General features: G+C 44.2%; 2 protein-coding genes across 4 annotated transcripts in view; one reads left to right on the top strand and one right to left on the bottom strand.

The window, feature by feature from the left end:
* Nucleotides 1-5: 5 nt before the first annotated feature.
* Nucleotides 6-5,150, bottom strand: ints12 (integrator complex subunit 12). Of its 2 annotated transcripts, none has more exons than XM_052084497.1 (7): nt 4,997-5,150; nt 4,646-4,800; nt 3,637-3,786; nt 3,161-3,339; nt 2,827-2,986; nt 2,574-2,720; nt 6-1,206 (listed from the first exon to the last, which is right to left on the bottom strand). In XM_052084497.1, the coding sequence occupies exons 2-7, from the start codon at nt 4,790-4,792 to the stop codon at nt 634-636; spliced, it is 1,356 nt and encodes a 451-aa protein (XP_051940457.1). In that variant the 5' UTR covers nt 4,793-4,800; nt 4,997-5,150; the 3' UTR covers nt 6-633. The 2 variants fall into 2 exon arrangements, with proteins under 2 accessions (XP_051940457.1, XP_051940456.1); XM_052084496.1 differs by having other exon boundaries at nt 4,637-4,800; nt 4,997-5,149.
* Nucleotides 5,151-5,348: 198 nt separating this feature from the next.
* The window catches only part of gstcd (glutathione S-transferase, C-terminal domain containing), a 34,990-nt gene continuing 22,035 nt past the window's right edge, over nt 5,349-18,303 (top strand). The window contains exons 1-4 of one of the 2 annotated variants that reach the window (XM_052084481.1): nt 5,349-5,898; nt 6,925-7,388; nt 9,653-9,890; nt 14,650-14,743. In XM_052084481.1, coding sequence (XP_051940441.1) covers nt 5,488-5,898; nt 6,925-7,388; nt 9,653-9,890; nt 14,650-14,743 — 1,207 coding nt within the window. In that variant the 5' untranslated portion in view covers nt 5,349-5,487. Of the gene's footprint in view, nt 5,899-6,924; nt 7,389-9,626; nt 9,891-14,649; nt 14,744-18,303 lie in introns of both variants that reach the window. The other variant, XM_052084480.1, reaches the window with a different exon arrangement.

Below are 18,303 nucleotides of genomic sequence, written 5' to 3'. Positions count from 1 at the left end.
TTAGAAAAAAAAACAAACTAAAAAACGGACACTTCACCTCAGGCTCAATGAGTTGGGACAGGATGAAGCACAGCAGAGCAGCAGAATTTCGACAAAGTAAGATTCAAGTATGAGAATATAAACTCTCACGCTACAGACAAAAGATGACCGACAACACTCTGGCACGACATCTGCAGAGGTTGACCCTCCATCAGTCGCGCTTCCAGAAAGTGGTACAGTTCAGTTCGGTTGAGCGACAGTATGGTTTAGAGTGCTGAATCCTTATCCGCTTTGTGTTTCCACTGCAGTCTGTAGGTGGAACGGTGAGATTAGTCTGTCGATATGAATTGTTGTATCAAGAGCGGTGCGACAAAGACGGAAGAATGTGATGCAGAAATGCATCATTGGTAGAAGAAACAACGGCTTTCCGTCTTGGTCCTTGCCGTTACAGTCCTCCTGCTGCACCGAAATGACGCGCCTTCGATTGATTAACGGACAGTGTGTTAAGCTGAAAAAGTGGTACGGTATGGACTGGCTATTTAAGGTACTCTTTCCCAACTCTTGACAACGGAAAATCAAAAACACTCCAGCGATGTCCCAAAGTGAACAGAACTGTACTGCGTGGAAGCCATGACAGGGCTTGACTAGCTCTGCTTATTTCTTAATTTTTTTCTGTGCTGCTTTTTTCTTCACCAGCTGCAAGCGCTTCATGGCGTTGAGCTGGGACTCTTGGGAAGTCGGCGCTTTTTCCCCCGGTGGAACCTTGGACCCATTCCCATTGTTTCCATTACTTCCTCCGTTATTATTTCCGCCTGCGCCACTACCTCCTGGACTGGCCTGGGAGCTGCCTGGTGAGCTCGCTCCCAATGACAAGGCGGAACCCTTCCCCTGGCTCTCGCTACTCGATGAACGATTAAGTGGCTGCTTGCCCAGGGTCAAGGGCGGTGGTTTCAGAGTGACCTGGCTGGAGCCATTTCCATTGCCGCTCCCGGATACCTTGGCCGCTCCGAGTCCGGACTTGGTTCCGGCTAGACCGGAAAGACCGACCGGTTTCTGGCCGGGTGGAGTAGTCATTGCCTTGTTGCTCCCGCTTGGTCCCGAGGAACCCAATTTGGAGGTGACGGGAAGCGATGGGCTTGTTTTCGCGCCAAACGCAGCCCAGCCTGTTAGACCGCTGCCTGACGAGGAGGAGTTGTTACTGGTGGGAGTGGCTGACGTTGCGGAAGTCTGCAAAAAACGATGGTATGTACATGCATCAATCAGTTTATTTTGGATACTGCATACTGTATTTTCCACACTAAAAGGCGCACCTAAAGGCCTTCCATGTTCTTAAAAACTCACAGCACGCCTTAAAATCCGATGCACCTTGTGTATGGTCATTACGGTAATATTTCAACATTAACGAGTCAATGTTAGAACTTTCTGTTGGTTAAGTGAACTGTGTCGCTGCTTTATTAAAAACATTTTACTGACATCTGATCGTTCTGTTGATGTTTGCTTTAGCGTAGCTCCATCTAGTGGATGCATTGTAGATTGCATCTTATAATTCGGTGCGCCCAGTGTAAGGAAAAAATGACATAATAGGCCATTCATTGAAGGCGTGTCTCATAATCCAGTGCGCCTAAAAGTGTGGAAAATACGGTATATCTTTTTCAGAGTGACAACAGGGGGCTTGCGCTAACACCAGTCGGACACCCCGGATGTGTTGGCAGTCATTATAAGATTGTGAAAAGGGACCGGAATCGATCCCAAGGCCATTGCACAACAGTCAGCTATGTGAACCACTAGACTGCCAACAGCAACCGTTTATGACACAGACCTGAAAGATTTCAACTACAGTGCACTCCGCTTAATAGAACACCATTGGGCCGAAGCGCTTCTGTTCTACTAAGTGGGGTTTCTATTAACCGGAGACACTTTATTAGGTACACCTTCAGACACGTCAAGGACCAAGTTATGCACGCAGAAAAACCCCTGCTGACGAGTTAGAAGAGATATTTCGACTGTGGACGTCCATATCTTTAATCAAACAACAAAACAACAACTTTAATCAACTTCGGTCAAACATCTCAAATCATGAAAAAATGTCGTTACTTTTGTCTGGAAACAGGAGTCCGTAATTTTGCGGTTGACTTCCCTCTCAATGCGCTGGATAAGAGGGAAGTCCTGGAAACCGCGGGCGTACCTTCTGAGAATCCGGCAATGCATCGTATCGTCTGAGTATGTCCTTCTTATCCGCAGGTGATAGCCCTCGTCTCTTGAATGAAGTTGAAGCCATTGTGACGTGCGTGTGTCTATGTGTGGAGTGACGCGTGCTACCTGTTACTGTATACGGCTAGAACTACCGCGTTTTCTCGCCAGAGTGGTACAGTATCGCGATAGCTACACTTCGAAAACCACTAGTTTACAATGTTCATTGCTTACGGCCTGTTCTATTAAGCGGAGATCTGTTCTACTAAGCGGAGTATCTTTATAGGAAATTGCATTAGGCAAATCCGTTCCAGAGCCTTTTGCTCTATTAAGCGGATTACTCTATTAACCGGTGTTCTATTAAGCGGAGTGCACTGTATCAGCAAACTGTTTTTGGGACATACCTTCACTTCAGTCCGTTTGAAGGCCTGAAAGGTGCTCGCAGTGTCCGGTTTGCTTTTGAGTTCTGTCTTTTTCACCAGAGTGTCTTTGATCACGACCGGTGCTGACGAGGCGGAGGCCGGCGATGGCTTCTGCGGTGGCTTTTGGGCCTATTGCAAACAAACAATACGCGTGATACAATTATGCCGAGAATGAACCAACCGGGAATTGGCTCCGCCAGACAAGGGGAAGTGCAAATTTGTGAATGCAGCTCACCATACGCTTCATTTGTCTGGTGCAGCGAGCACAATACCACACCAGCCTGGGGTCGTTGACTTCTTTGTCTGTCACTTGAGGCTTGTGGCAGTCCTGATGATACAAGTTATGGCACTCCTGGCACTCGACCAGCTGGTTCCCCATGGACACTGTCATTTGTCTTTGGTGAAGTAAAAAAAAAAAAAAACACCAACAACAATAAAACATTGCTCATTTGTGTGAAGTCCACACCAAACACACAGCTCCCAATTGGAATTTGAACAACAGTACCGTAATTACAATTAGAATCTCGACTGCATGACTCTGCAAACCAATGCAAAGAATGCGGGCGTACCTGCAAACTACGCACGCCAGGCCCATCTCCATGGCAAAGTCATCAGCGTTGGTTTCGTCGTAGTCGTTGATATTTGGCAGGAGGTCTTTGCTCGTCTGTACGGTAACTGGCGACGAGCGATCCGGTTTCTCTAAGCGAGGCTTTTTCGGCAGGTCCACGTCACCAAAGTCAACCCTCACCTGTTGTCGTGCGGAGCCCGCAAGCAAGTGTTGGTGCCGATTTTGTGACACATCGCATCAAATAATTTTAGCCAGCGATGTGGTTATTGGTCACATATTTACTTTCAAACTCAAATTGGTGTAAATTCAACCATCAAGCAAATCTTTGCAAGTGCCTGTCCTCATATGACTTGCGGATGAGATGGAAGCGATCCCAGCTGACTTTGTAACTTTGGACAACAGTGTCTACCTGTATGCTCAATCTCTACAGCCATCTACACTTTACAATGTCAAAAGTATACAGTACTTTCTTCATACCTTGTCAGAAGATCTTCGATCGGCATCCTTCTTGCTCTTTTCGGAGCTGGACTTGCTGCCTATGCTGGAGGAGGAGGAGCTGGAAGAGGATTTGGAGTCCTGCTTGCTGAAGCTAAGTTTTGACACTGACCCCTTGGACACCTCCAGATCCTGACGATGCACAAGACAAAATACTTATTAGTCAAGCCAGCAACTTCGAAATATCAAACAAAACTAAATTCAGGAAGCACCAAAGGAATAAGTGCACTAATGCGGCCCCTTAGTGCAAGAGAAGAAACATCAAAAAGGACCATTCGCAGAAGAATATACAGTAGAACGTTGCGTAAAGGTGACTGACGGCAACCAACATGTGCTAATGTTAGCGGCCAACCCGACCCAATTGGTAGCCGACAGGCCTTCTACGACAGTGGATTCTTGATTGACGAAAGAATTCCAACAGCAGTGATGTAACTTGTACAGATTTGTACATAAATTGCATCGCACCACAGTCAGGTACCCTCCCCGTGAGATTACTGAGTTGACTACACAGTGAATAAAGGTTCTATGAGGGCCGTCAGAAAGGTTTTTCCCTTCGAAGCATCGCCCATGGAGTCTAACAGACAATTCCAGCCTTCTCTGCCATGCCTTAATGCACTCCTGGAAGGACAGTCCATCGTAGTTATCATCTAGATGTAGCCCACATCATCAAAAGATTGATTATCAGCTTGAGTTTGGGAAAGAGTAAAATAAAACCACCATAAAAACACAGAGCCAAGTGGGTAATTGGGGATTGTGCTCCAGTATGGCAGTGTTCCTCTCAGCCAGGAAGGATTGGATGACCAGGACACTTCACTGACAGCAGACACCTTTTCATAATAAAGCAGGCACGACTTTTCAAGCCACAGCTTTTTGCGCACTGATTGACATGCTGAGTGAGCGGCCCACGTTGAATGGGAAAACATGTAGCTTAGACATTAAATATATTTTACATGGTTCAAATGGATTCCCAATACCAACATACTTTTTGTACCAAGCGATAGGATGTGTCGCTGCCTCTGGAAAGGGACTCGTCGAGTAGCGCTTTGAGCTTCTCAGCTGAATCTTTGCTCTTGGAGTGCAGGTAACTCAGACCCTTCAGGAAGATGGGATCGAGCTCCAGACTGACAGGACCAGCCATGGCTTATACTGAGGACAAAGTATAGATTCCAGCAGTTATCTACATCGCTGAGCTCATGGACATTACTACATGTATTACAATACTAATCCATTTTTGTCTTGTGGGTGGGATTTAACAGTTCACAAACTAGGACCACGGTCTGTATAACGTTCGGAGCAAAGACAAGTAGGCTAAAATGTTCGATTGCACATTCAGCCTAGTTACCTTGTGTGCACTCCCAAGTAGAAACTCCTCGTCTACGTCGCTTTGGCAGTAAAACGAAGGGAAAGAGGCTTGTTCCACCGAAATTTGGCCAGTGCCACAATAAAACATGTCCGACTGCCTACAAGGGAAGGGCAGAACGAACGATAAGTCGAACAAAACGTCATTCTCGGCGTCATATTATCGGACGACTGTTGAGTAAATATATATATATTACATATTTTCAAAAGTAAAGAAGAATCTGACTTTCTCTTGAGTGTCGTTATTTTATTTGATAATGGTGATTATTATTATTTAATTATCATAATAGCGTTACTTGGCGCTGTGATACTAGCAGCGGTCAGGAAGAAGAAGAAAAAGAAGAAGAAGAAAAACAAGAAGAAGAAGAAGAATTTACAACGCGGGTTTCTGAGAGTTGGCTTATTGTACCCATGGGACGTGAATGAACATGTTTGTCAAAAGTTGATATTTTAGTAAACGGCCGCTGCTTTGCAATGAAGGACCTTAAACAGCGGCATGCATCCCTTTTCCTGGAAGTTCGTTGCCAAGATGAGACACCCCGTCTCCCCTTGCACTCCTCCATCGTCGTCTTCCTCCTGTCCTATTCTGAGTGCAAGTCTTTCGAAGTTCACCTTGTCTCCGACAAGATTGACAGCTCCCTGACCCTCCAGGGTCAGCTGCCAGAATTCCTGGCCTTGCGGGACGTCCGGCCAGAGGAACTGCCTATGCTGGTGCGAGGCTGCCGGCTACCTGCCGTCCTGGATGAGACCGGAACGCTCTGCAGGGCTGGACTGGCTGTGGTCTTGAGGCACATCATCAACAAGAGCGTCGAGACTGAACCCTCCAAGAACGATGTGCGGCAACTGCTGGGCTTCAAGAAGACTTGTCTCAAAGCCTGTGCTGAGGTTCGTAGTTCAACTAACACAGCGAAAGAGTACTGGTAAACAAACATGTTTTAATTGCTAGAATGCAATTAGCTGGGTCTCTCGAGTGCTTGACCATGACTGTCAGGCTCAGTGAAGAATTGGTCCGGCCACAGCATTACATGAAAGCACTGTCGGGGCAAAGCAAAAAGCTAAGCAGAGCCGCAGTGTTATCAGTGTTCGCTTTTGACAACTGACACATTCAGATTCACACATTTGTCGACCTGGGTGCATGGAGGGGGGACTGGGTATGTGTTTGGAAATGTGGCTGCTGCATGCACCACATACATGGATCTCCCTGCGAACTGAAGTTGGTCTTGGTGCCTTGGTGACGAAGTGCTGTGTCCATGAGTGAAAATGCAATCCTTGCTTTTACTACATACAGTATGTGGCACATGGATCCACCAGGGAACACAAATACACCTCTTGGCTGCCACAGTGTCAACTTTACGTCCAGAAAAATCCACCCGTTTTTATTCATGTCAGAGGGCCTCTGTTTTGCCTCTTGCTGTCGACTGAAAATTACATCGCAGTTGCTCAGGTAACAACCTATCATGGGTCTTCTGTTTTCTTGGGTTGCTCATGTGACATTCACAAACTGAGCCCTGTGGTTTTCAGTCGTCAAGAAAAAAAATAGCCACCCCATGAGATGGATTACAAACGAGTTGGTTTTGATTTGACTTACCCGTTATGGTATGTTTTTAAAAAGTAGCATTTTTTTTAGAGTGCTATTTTCCTCTTTTTGCATTTTTTTCAGAAACTGGAACAAATTAATGATCTTCACATTCATTCCACTCAGGAAAAATGATTCTAGTTACGAATGTGTTTACGACGTAAACTCATATCTCAAGGCACGACTGTATTTGTACAGGTCTTTAAACAGTATTCTATACGTACCTAGAAACGAACGTATTTTCTCTTTTATCAGTATCAACATTTTGCCATCGGCCAAGTTCTTCTTTGGTGGCACGATGACATAATATTTCTGTTTTCCATCCATTCTCCCAGGTGAGCAATTGGACCAGATTGTGTGAAATTGGCATCCCGTCTGCCGTCGAAGAGTACCTCCGAAATCCCAACAGCCAGCAGCATCACCCACCACCTCCCGCCATCCTCACCCTGGAGCAAAGGCTGTCCGAGCCCGTCAAAGTGCACAACGATGACAAAATCCGCAGACAGAAGCTCAAGCAGCTGAGACAAAACGAAAACAACGACTCGCCTGAAGGGAGCATGGATTCCGACGCGGGTGATGGACTTGAGCTCAAGGCCGCTCTGGCTAAACTTTCTGTAGCAGCAGCCCCGACTCCTACCACCAGGGAGCGCTACGAGATCAGAAAAGTCAAGACCAACGATCTGCCCTTGCTGGAGCACGTGTTCGCTGAGGGGTTATACTTCACTCTGACTGATGTGGTCCTGTTGCCATGCATCCATCAGTACCTGGTGAGCTGCCGGCTAATCATTAAAGCCTGTCTGTGCCAATGCATAACGCAAAGCCCTCTTTGAACTTAATGCTGCTGAACCAAGACGGTCTGCTTGATCGAGAGCATTCACCGAGAAGGCGTCTAATGAGACGTATTTTGTCTTTCAATTCAAAACTGTTAGTAGGTGCCCGAATAAAAAGTCTCATCTGTGACATTCTCGTGTCAAAAATATACTTAAGGGATGAAGGATTACTGCACACTAGTCAACCGCTGGTTGAAATCTTTTTTTTTACTTTTTTCTTTATTTTATTTTTTTTACACATGTACAGCATACGTGTGTTGTGTGTGTGTGTGCGTGTGCGTGTGCGTGTGCGCGTGCGTGTGTGCGCGCACCTGTGAAAACATATGTAGGTTTGAGGTGGTGACATTGCACTGGTTGATTGCGAGAAGCTTTTGCACACCCTTGCTGTAAAGAAATGTCCTCCATACTTGGTCTTCACTAGCCACAAATTCACCTAGTCCTGTTTTTTTTTTTCCGTGAAACCAATCCCGAGATGTTCGTTGAAAACATCACCTATTGTAGGCTTTGTGCTTTTTCTGAAACAACCTATAATCCACAAAATGCTACCAAAAGTCCTTTCTCGGAAATTGGTACAGTAATTGGCGTCAAGAAAGAATGCTGAAGAAATAAATCTCGACTGTGACTTGTGTGTCGGGAAGGAGCCAAGCCTGGGTTGTTACGGACAGTCTTTGCAGCATCTGCATGTATACCTACACCTCTGAATACATCTTCTTCCGCCATTTACTTATTGATTTATTTGCCATTTTTAAGGGTAATGTCGTCAAATTATTTTTTTTTAAATGATATTCACATGTTTTGGAATCACAGTTTAAAAAACAGTTCTGTTTTAAACTGTTAATATTTGCAATTTGTAACACTTTTAGGATGGCTGTAATTGCATTTTGTCCACTTTTGGCAACAGGGCTCTGCATTTACACCCCACCAGTAGTGTCAGTACCTGTAGTATTTTTTTTGTTTGTTTTTTTAAAATTAAATTTTGAAGAACAAACGGCACCATTTGTGGTGCGATTGGGGACTCTGAGACTCTCTCCAAAGCAGGAGGTCTTCACCCTCCATATTTTATTTAACAATCTACACCAGTGGCAGATGTAGTAACGTAGTATCAAACTTTGTGCAGGGGAGTAGTGTTTTCCAAAAATTAAAAAAGTCAATTTTCCATAATATGTCCGCTTTTGAAAATAGCCTCCATGTATTGTGTGACCGCAGAACCGTACAGCGCCTTTAAAATTCTGTGAATACTTCACACATTTCACATCTTGGTGCACAGCGCCGCGGCTTGCTCGATGCTTGCTTTGCTATTATTTTTAATTATCGTATTGTGATGGCAGGGGGAAGAAGAGACACCCACTGCGCTCTCCAGTGTGGTCAAGAGTCATGCGACAAAGACTTAATTGGGGATTTTCTCCCTGCAGCAGTGGTTGTAAGACTTAATTAAACATCTATGGTTTAGTATTATGTTACCATCCATACCAGGATCTATTTGTTTTTATTTGGAAAACCATCTTTCTCATAAAGCAGGAAAGTGAGCATGTCAGCCTCTTAGTTTTGAGCCTCCGCTTTTGTGTCTTGGCTCTTGGCTGTCCTTTGTTGGTTTTTCACCGGTACTGTGACTTTAATTAGGCCATAGCCTTGTCTCATAGAAAAGGCTGTTTTGCGGAGTAGAAGTTAGTGGTAGACTATGACATGTTCTGGCTCATGTCCAAATTCTGGTTATGTTGCCGCTGTAAAAAAGTAACAATCTCTTAAAGTGAGCCTAATGTTTAACTCCCAATGTTTTATTGTGCATGCCACCAGACAGCCTCAATACCTATTTCACCCTCCAGCCGTCACCAGCTATTCTTCCACGTTGGGAATGAACCCAAGTTCCCACGATGAGCCTCTTACAAGTCAGCTGTGCTCCAGTGGTTTCCAGTTTCACACTCAGTCTTGCGTGTCTCCTCGTGACAGTCGCCAACGCAAAGTAGATGCAGCGGATTCTTTTCACGCTTGCCCCGTCGTGTACTACCGAGCCTCTTCTCCCTCTGTCTCTCTCTCTCTCTCTCAACTCTTGTAATTGTCGCAACGCGGCTTTCGTCTTTCCTGTTGGGTCTTTGTGCCCGTAGTGATGTGACCCCTGGTGAGGTTGTGCAAAGGTATGACCTGAGCTGTCTGATGAGTAACATCTGATGCGTCACTTCTATTAATATCCACAATGCTCTCTTTGACAGTCTTTCGTCCGAACCCATTCTGCCAGCACTCTACACCACCTCCCCCACCTGCTGCGCTGGTACAGCCATGTTCAGGAGGTGCCTGGGGTCCTTCGGGCCGCCAAAGCCTGCAAGATCACTCTTGCAGTCCCTGAAAATGCACTGCCACTTGCAGCTGAGCCACCGGTCGAAGGTAACCTGGCGAGTCCACTGGAGCGAGAGGAGGAGACCACCACGCAGCTGCCTTTTGTTGGTGGGCCCCGGCCCACCATAACCAAACTTAAAGTAAAACCCTTTTTTAAACTCGTAGTGTACTGTGGAAATAGCATTCAAAACTATATCTAGCTAGCTAGCTAGCTGGCTAGCTACCTACAGGTATCTATCTAACTATCCAGCAAGCTAGCTAGCTATGTCGCTATATAGGTGTGTGTGTGTGTGTGTGTGTGTGTGTGTGTGTGTGTGTGTGTGTGTGTGTGTGTGCGTGTATATATATATATATATACACACACACACACACACACATTATTTTACTCTGTTAAAATGATTGCAGTGGAGGGACAAAAAGGTTGTCCAGTGGTGGCCCCGAGCTTTCCACCTACTTCTAAAGCTTCAAGAAGTGACTGTCGGCAAAGATGCCTTCTAATAGTGGCTCCTCATTTCTACATCTTGCATTTATCATCTTTAATTTTCACTGACGCAGACGTTTTACACTGCCATATCTGCTGTTTCGTGCCTTCGAGGATGACTCTCTAATGTGGTGTTTTGGCTCCTGGCAGACCTTCTTTTAATTGTACAATGTTTTCTCCCTCTGGCAGCGCTCCACATGAGCTTTCAGTCATCAAATTAACATTTAAAAAGGGCGTTTTTTATGGATTGTTTTTATGAGACTAAGATTATTATTCTTCTTTTTATTGAGCCAGCGAATAAAAATTGCCTTTCATTATAGAATGATACAATTCACCCATGCACTTGTGATTCTGCGCGCTGTGCAAATTGCCAGCCATCTTTTCAAAGGCTGTGAAAGCAGTCCATTCCAGAAGAACATATAAAAGTTCGAGCTAATATATGCTGAAACGGACAGAATCGAACATATGACTGCTTTCCTCATCATGGAAAAGTGTCGCCTTGGAAAACAGGTGACTTAACTTACGAGTGCTCTATGGTGAGAAGTGACCCAACTCGCTTCACAATAAGTGGCAATTTGGTCGATATAATTAGTAAATAGCCCCCCCCCCCCCAAAAAAAAACCTTCAAGCTGTTTATTGCCAATCTCAGACGACGGTTAGTAGTCAAAGTAAACATAACACAAGGAGAATTTACACATTTAACACTTAGGGGGAGCGGTTAGTACAGTGGACAGTTTATCATGTTATCAGGTTACAGGGTGCATGATAGGGTTAAATCAGCCACATGGTTTCCGCCACAGTACCTTGATGCTAAAATACAAAGGCAAACTCCATAAGCACCCGGGCTAACAATTAGCGTCTATCTTACGCAGCGGTGTTGTTACCCTTTAAGCATCGGATATCTAAACACAAACGTTGCTGCAACATTTGGCGTAAGCCCATATAACAATACCCACACTTTAACTTTATCTTCTGTGAAGAATGACTAATATTAGTGCCGTACTGAGGAGCAGAGAAAGGAGCTGAAGTCCAGTACATCTGCTGTATATTGTATTTTGCCAAGGGAGAACTAAGCCCATCTGACTTGGAAAAATCAGGACATTCCCGTGACGTGGACCGTAACAGGAAAATCTACTGTTGCTGTCATATCCACAATTAACTTACACATTCTTAGAAAGGAACCATCAAACGATCCATTGTTACTGTTTTCCATGGTTGTGTCATCTTGCTCACGGATAAACCAACAAACAAGACTCAGACTTTTTTTTTTTGGTGCTCGGGACAAGTAGGAAATACACCAAAAAAAGCCTTATACATTTAGACGTGACTTTTTGCGGGGCCACTTCCTGACGAGTATGTAACTTGATAAGTGGCATGACAAGGAGGACAGAGTTGGGTGCTTGAGGTTGTGTATCTTTTTACGCGACGCCGGATTAGAGTTAATTGGACATTTGACACGAAATCTTGAAACCAAACATTCCCACTGCGAGGTATGCGCCCTTACAATGGCCGCCATTCTAAACCCGCGACGCGAGGGATTATGTGGATGGCTCCGCGCCACAACTGTCATCTCTGCAGCTGTTGTGCTGTCATAGCTGCCTGCGTGCACGCGCCCGTGCCGCTGTGTGTCTGCCGCTGTCTGTGTGAACGAGAGAATCGATTGGTCGTTCAGAGATATTGTGTCACTTAAAACTGTCCAAATTCACAGAATTTCATCTTCTCAGCAAATTCTTCTCAGATTTCTATCATCCTCCCTGAAAGCAGACCAATTATCTTTGCGTGTAATCAGCATAGAACGTTTGCAAACATCTGCTTCTACTTTTGGGAAACCAACCCAGTAACTGAATCATAATCAGGAAAAAAAAAGCTGGAAAAAAAATCAATTACATAATTGATAGTCTTGTTTGATCGTGTCCTGTATGTGTGTGTGTCTGTGTGTGTGTGTGTGTGAGAGAGAGATTGAGTGAATCATTGAGTAATGCGAAAGAGTGCGTGTGAAATGAAACAAAAATGGTGGGGGAACCCCCCCTCCTTGCCCCCATATCTATTCAATAAAATGAAAACGACAATTCTTTTAGAAAAAAAGTAAATGAAATTAAAAATATCTAATGGCAAACAGAAAACATTTTTGAGTTTTATTCTTATTTGATTTGTTTTGGGGTATTGCTGTACATCCGTACAGAAGAGCCATGGTCAAACGGTCATTTGGGAATTGTAGTTTACTTTATCGCAGAAACTTTGTGAACTTTTTGTTTTGATCTTGTACTTAACGAATACACCATACTGTATGATAAAACCTCAAATACGTTATCCTGTATATTTAAAAAAAAAACTGAAATGAAGCATTTTCCCCAACATAAAAACAAATGAAAAGTAACAAACCTGCTCTAAAAACCAATTAAAACTAATTGGATTCAAAGAGCAAAAGTCAACCTGAATGTGCATGTGTTTGTTGTCATGTGAGTGTGAATGAGTCCCCTGTTGTGTGTGTTCTGCGGCATATGTACACGAGGGCGCGCAGACGACACGATACTTACTGACGCTAACCGGAGATCCTCTGGTTTCTCGATAAATGCCTAATAACCTCTTGCTCACCTCATTTAACACACCCCTGACGATAGGTGCCAAATGCAGTCAACGGGCAGCCATCCAAACGAAAACAAAACTGCCAGCCAACTCTCCAAATGTAGGAATCGAGCTCTGTTTTGAATTACGCCCGCCGCGATTGAAGTTACCGGTATTTTTAATTCAGTGACTTAATCGCGCCGATGTTTTGCAAATGAATCACATGATGTCAAGATACCGTTCCCCCAAGGAGTTTAGTTCAAATGCAGCGAAAGGTCGCTTCACTTTTTTGCGGCTTCGCTCTTTCATGTTTTTTATTTTATGTATTTCTTTTTTGTCAACAGATACACATTGTTGGACTATTCACTGTATTGTGGGTATTTTTACGGTGATTTATTTTTCCACGCTTACCGTTACTTCAGTAAATAAGCACGAGCCAGGAAAAACGAGTGCCAAATAGAGAGAGGATGGGATTATCTCATGCTTAATTAAAAGAAGCTAAAGTGCGATGTGACTTTTGCAAAGTACAACTGCCTTAAAGTTACTCGACAGTAAAGAGTCAATGTTAGAAACCCGACCACCAGTAGATGGTTTGACACAGGCACCGGGCGATACAAAATACACGAGACCGGCGCGACGTGTTTCTGTCGGTCGTCAGCAAAAACGGGCAACCGTCAGTATTTGACCTGGTTAGCGACGACTACACTGGCATGACGAAAGCCGTCAGCACTTCATCTCTTCTACTTCTCAATTTCAACAATCTCCGTCACCTTTTCACTTTTTGTGGTAGATCTATCGTGACAAGCACGTTGATCGATCAAAAGCTTTAACACTTCTGTCCGGCCGTTCCCGTAATAAATCGTGGTTGACGTCAGTTTCCGTCGCTGGCGTTCCACGTTCGGATTTCTGTTGCCGATTTCTGACGTCAACGGTGCTCAAGAGTTAAAGTCATTATTGAAAAGTGACTTTCTCGCTTGACTTCTGTGTTGGGTTCAGTCGCCGCAGAGTAACTGAATGGGACAGCCAATCTTTGACCCGTGATTGGCTGCCGACTAGCGTGGTGAGCAGTTTGCCCAACGCTAGCCTCATTGGGCTGCAGCTCGCCTGCACCACAATCAAAAAGATCTGTCGGAATCTTAGTTCCTACTTGCATGACCTTGCAAATGTGGAGCATGAATGGTGGTATGCTCTCCTTGAACAATTGCCGACCACTCTGCGGTGTATTTAGCTTCTCTCGTCAAAATTCTGATTGGATCGGCTCCATCTTACCTGCGGCCCTGAACAAGTGAAGTGGTCGAAAATGGAGCAATGCTTGGGTGGCTCTTTTCTGAAAATAATGCAACCGCGAACCTTGAATGTTTTTCAATTCAGAATGGTGTTTAGCGACTGAATTCGCCCTTACGTTTTACTGTATTTGTCACCTTCATTGAAGTAGACGCCATGTTGCAATTCATCGAAAACAAATGGTAGTGCAGGGCCAGTAAGGTGAGCAAGATCTTTAATTCGAGATGCACATTGGCATCTGGTTACATCACGTTACAGTGTTGTGAGCTTCCACTTTCTTTCAGGGACCTTCAGATATAATAACATAATAAAAAAAACTGAATAGTGCTGTTCGGATTTTCCAACTCAAGTCAAGTGAAATGCGTAGTTTAATACAAATAAAAAAGGACCGAAGCTAACGAAACAAAATTGCTAGCGTCCCCACCAAACATGCACAACAAGCACAGGTAGAACACAATAAAGTAAATATTTTATCATCCCATTTTTATGAAAGAAGCATAGTTCCTCTTGGGGGTAGTCAAGCTTCGAGCTTTCCTTGGTAACAGGTTTTTTTTTTTTTGTCGCCAAAGGAAAATGGCATTGAGGCGGCCTTTGCTCATCATCCTTGCCCGGAATGGACACTCCCATGGGACCGCTTACCAGATGCCATGAACCCCACGGAAGGTACTCAAAAGTCGAAGCGCTTAACCCCCAACACCTCTGTTCTAAAAATTAAAACACAATGGGATTATTTGTAAATCCATTAAAATCTATATTCAATTGAATAAATTGCAAAGACAAGATATTTATTGTTCAAACTGATTTTTTTTTTGGGCTACTATTCACTCATTTTGAAGTTGATGCTTGCAACGGTTTCCACAAAAACATGTTTACCACTGTGTTACATCACCTTTCCTTTTCAACGACACTCTAAGCTTTTTGGAACTAAGGATACTAATTGTTGAAGCTTTGTAGGTGGAATTCTTTCCCATTCTTGTTCCATGTATACCTTCAGTTCCTCAACAGTCCGGGGGCCGTAATTTTGACTTTATAATGCACCGCACGTTTCAATTGGGAGACGGGTCTGGACTGCTGGCAGGCAAGTGTAATACTCACTTTTTGGCTTGATAAAAGGATTATTGGCTTTTAGGTTCATTCCAATAGGGAAAATGTTTTCGGTATAGCAGTAACTTGACTTGGGAGCTTGGTCATGGAACAAATTCAACTAAATTGAGGGACCACACCACATAGTGATGAAATACGTCATTCTCAGTATGCAGTGACCATGTCATGCCACGTTTCCAACCACCACGTGCTTCCTACAACTGAACAGAAAATACAACCTGGTGTATAAATTCCAAGTTTTACCCTCAAATCCTGCAACACGCTACTTTGCCGTGTTTTTTTGTTCTTCAGCCACTTGTTGCCTATTAATCCCTTTCAATAATAGCAGCCCTATTAACATCTCCCTGTGCAGCCTTACAGTTTTTAGCACCACGTAATTAAACTGGAGACAAAAGGGAGCCAATTTGCCCTGAACCCCGTTGCGTGGGTTTTCTGTTCCAGATCCCCCTATAGCTGTACCGAAGCGGCCACACACACGCTCAGCACAATTGCAGCATCATTTCCTCTATTTACACCTGAACAACCAATCTAGCACAAAAGCGCCTCCTTGAAGAAGTTTCATTCGTTTCTTTCTTTCATGAGGGCAGTTAAATGTATGAATATATTCTCGTCCGCGGTGCCAGATTACAATAAGGTTGGAGGAGAAAATGCTGATTTACCGCTTTCATTTTAGTGTTTACATCAGCAATCGATGTGGTTTATAGTGCCCCCTCCCCCCCCGCCCCCTAAAAAAGGGTGATCAAATCTTCATTGTGCTCACGCAGTTTGATGGCTGTAATACTTCGAAGCTGAGCTATTTTGTAATGTTTAAAAGCATCTATTTAGTTAATGTATTAGTGTTTTGTTTTTGTTTTTTTGATCCATGCACATGTTCGTATACGAACTGTCTTTGTTTACAAGCTCGCCTTTTCCCCTTGCTGAAAATACAAATCAATCTTGGCTCTTGTCTGATATTCAAACTTTTTACAACGCCGAGTTTTGAAGAAAAACAATCTCTGTACACACAAAAAAAAAATTGGAAATGTACTTTTACTTATACCAGTGCACTTTCTCCTCATTTGCCAAGTGTTGAACCAGCATCAGGAGCAATTTATCGGTGTCATACTCAAGGACACTTCGGCATGGTCTTGGACATTTTTACAGATGTTCAAGATCGAAACCACAACATTCAGGTTGGGAGATAAATAACCACTCCATGTTGCCTCTTTGTCAGGCCCTCAGTGTATTGTGGAAGCCATTAAAATTCCTCAATGTGCATCCTTTCATGTTTGCATTCATCTCTATTCAGGCAGCTCGAATTATTATTTTTTCCCCCAGCTTCCTCTCGCATTCTCAAAACGTGCATCTTTGGTTCATTGAACACTTGAAGCTGTCCTCAAAGTGAATAGCTCTTAAACTATATGTACTCTGTAATTGACTGACAACCAGCCCAGAGTGTACCACATTTCTCGCCTAATATCAAGTGGGATAAGCTCCACCTCACCAGCTTTATTTGTTATTTTCTGCAACACACACTGGAAGAGGATTTTTGGAAAGTTTTGCAGTTTTGTAAAAAAAAAAAAGAAACAAACAAAAACCTGCGTGTGAACAAAAGGGCAACAAATAGGTTCACTGTCCAATGTTCGTAGTCTTGTGTGTGGTTAATGCTCCTGTGTAGAAGCTTGTTTTGTGAAACGCACTGGGTGGGAGGGGGTGTCGGTTGATGTAGTGTTCATCGAGGCGCCAGTGCATACAGCGCAGATATAGCCAACACGGGCAAGAACGATGCAGTGACAGCGGTCGAGGACATGAGGCTCAGATAGTCTGACAAGAGGCAAGCATTATCAAGATTAACAAGGCCAGCGGTGAGGGCAGGGCCCAAAAAAACCCAGACGAGGCTGATGAAGAAACTGCATATTTGTCATCGTTGAGTCATGCTGCTTTCGCGTCCTCCGGGCTTGTTTTTGGAAGAGGACGTTGAATTCCCTTGTCTTTTTTTGCTTCCAGCAGCATGACTGAAGTTGAGCAGGCAGAGCCGTCGCTGTTTGTCCGGGTCCCTCAGTTGTCAGATTTTAATCAGAGAAATGTGGAAGCTGAAGATTGTAATGTGTTGTACAACGACACGGTTCATTGGCAGTGCAACGTAGACTACTAGAATTGCAGCAATTGTGTTTGAATGCCGGAAGATGGCAATTAATCAACAACTTAATAGTTATCACCGGGTAGTCCATAGCAGTAATACATAGCATCTCGGGCAGTCGCAAAGTGCGCCGACGGTTGCGCTAGCATGCCTGTTAAGAGTCCATCACGTTGGCCTGCTGGGCGGTCCAGTGGTTAGCGCTTCGACCTCACAGTGCAGAGGTACCGGGTTCAATTCCAGCTCCAGCCTCCCTGTGTGGAGTTTGCATGTTCTCTCCGGGCATGCGTAAGTTTTCTCTGGGTAACCAAAAACATTCATGGCAGTCTGATTGAACACTCAAAATTGTCCCTAGGTGTGAGCGTGGATGGATGTTCGTCTGTGTGTGCCCTGCGATTGGCTGGCAACCGGTTCAGGGTGTCTCCCCCCCCGCCTACTGCCCAAAGATGGCTGGGATGGGCTTCAGCACCACCCGTGACCCTTGTGAGGATAAAGTGGATCGGAAAATGAATGAATATATCTATATACTGTATGTATAATATATATTTATACACTGAATATGAATCTTTTTTATTTAAAAAAAACTTTATTACCTTTAGGTCAGACATACGAAACCACTAGTTCATCGTGCTGCCCAAATATGAAACCACTATTCATCTATGTTTTCTAATATTGTGGCAAATAATATGGTCTGACTAACTGGTCAGCTCTTTTGGGAGTCGAAGGTCGATTGATGGGGGAAATCGAGAAGGCGCATGCACACAGACAGAGATTGATTCGTTATCACCTTGCAAGGGAGAACTGGAAGCCACGACAGAAACCTCAAAATCCATCTCATTTAGTAAATCCAGGCACTCTGGCCCGATGTGTTTCATACCATCTTGGGAATGTGAATATGAATGGTTCGAGAGCGTTTGGCCGTTCATCAGTTATTAATAGCTCCGTCTGAAAGTAACAGCCGTGATTTCCCCACAGGCACGTCACCGTTGGAACTGGCGCTTTG

Source organism: Hippocampus zosterae, chromosome 13 (genome assembly GCF_025434085.1).
Source record: "Hippocampus zosterae strain Florida chromosome 13, ASM2543408v3, whole genome shotgun sequence".
Classification (NCBI taxonomy): domain Eukaryota; kingdom Metazoa; phylum Chordata; class Actinopteri; order Syngnathiformes; family Syngnathidae; genus Hippocampus; species Hippocampus zosterae.
Note: the sequence above shows the minus strand (reverse complement) of the source record. Positions and strands in the feature narration are given on the sequence as shown.

Coding starts and splice junctions, on each gene's coding strand:
- ints12 (XM_052084496.1), bottom strand. CDS start 4,792: ATGGCTGGTCCTGTCAGTCTGGAGCTCGATCCCATCTTCCTGAAGGGT. Junction 3,787..4,636: donor CCTATCGCTTGGTACAAAAA/GTATGTTGGTAT, acceptor GTGCATCGTCAG/GATCTGGAGGTGTCCAAGGG. Junction 2,721..2,826: donor CCAGACAAATGAAGCGTATG/GTGAGCTGCATT, acceptor TGTTTGCAATAG/GCCCAAAAGCCACCGCAGAA.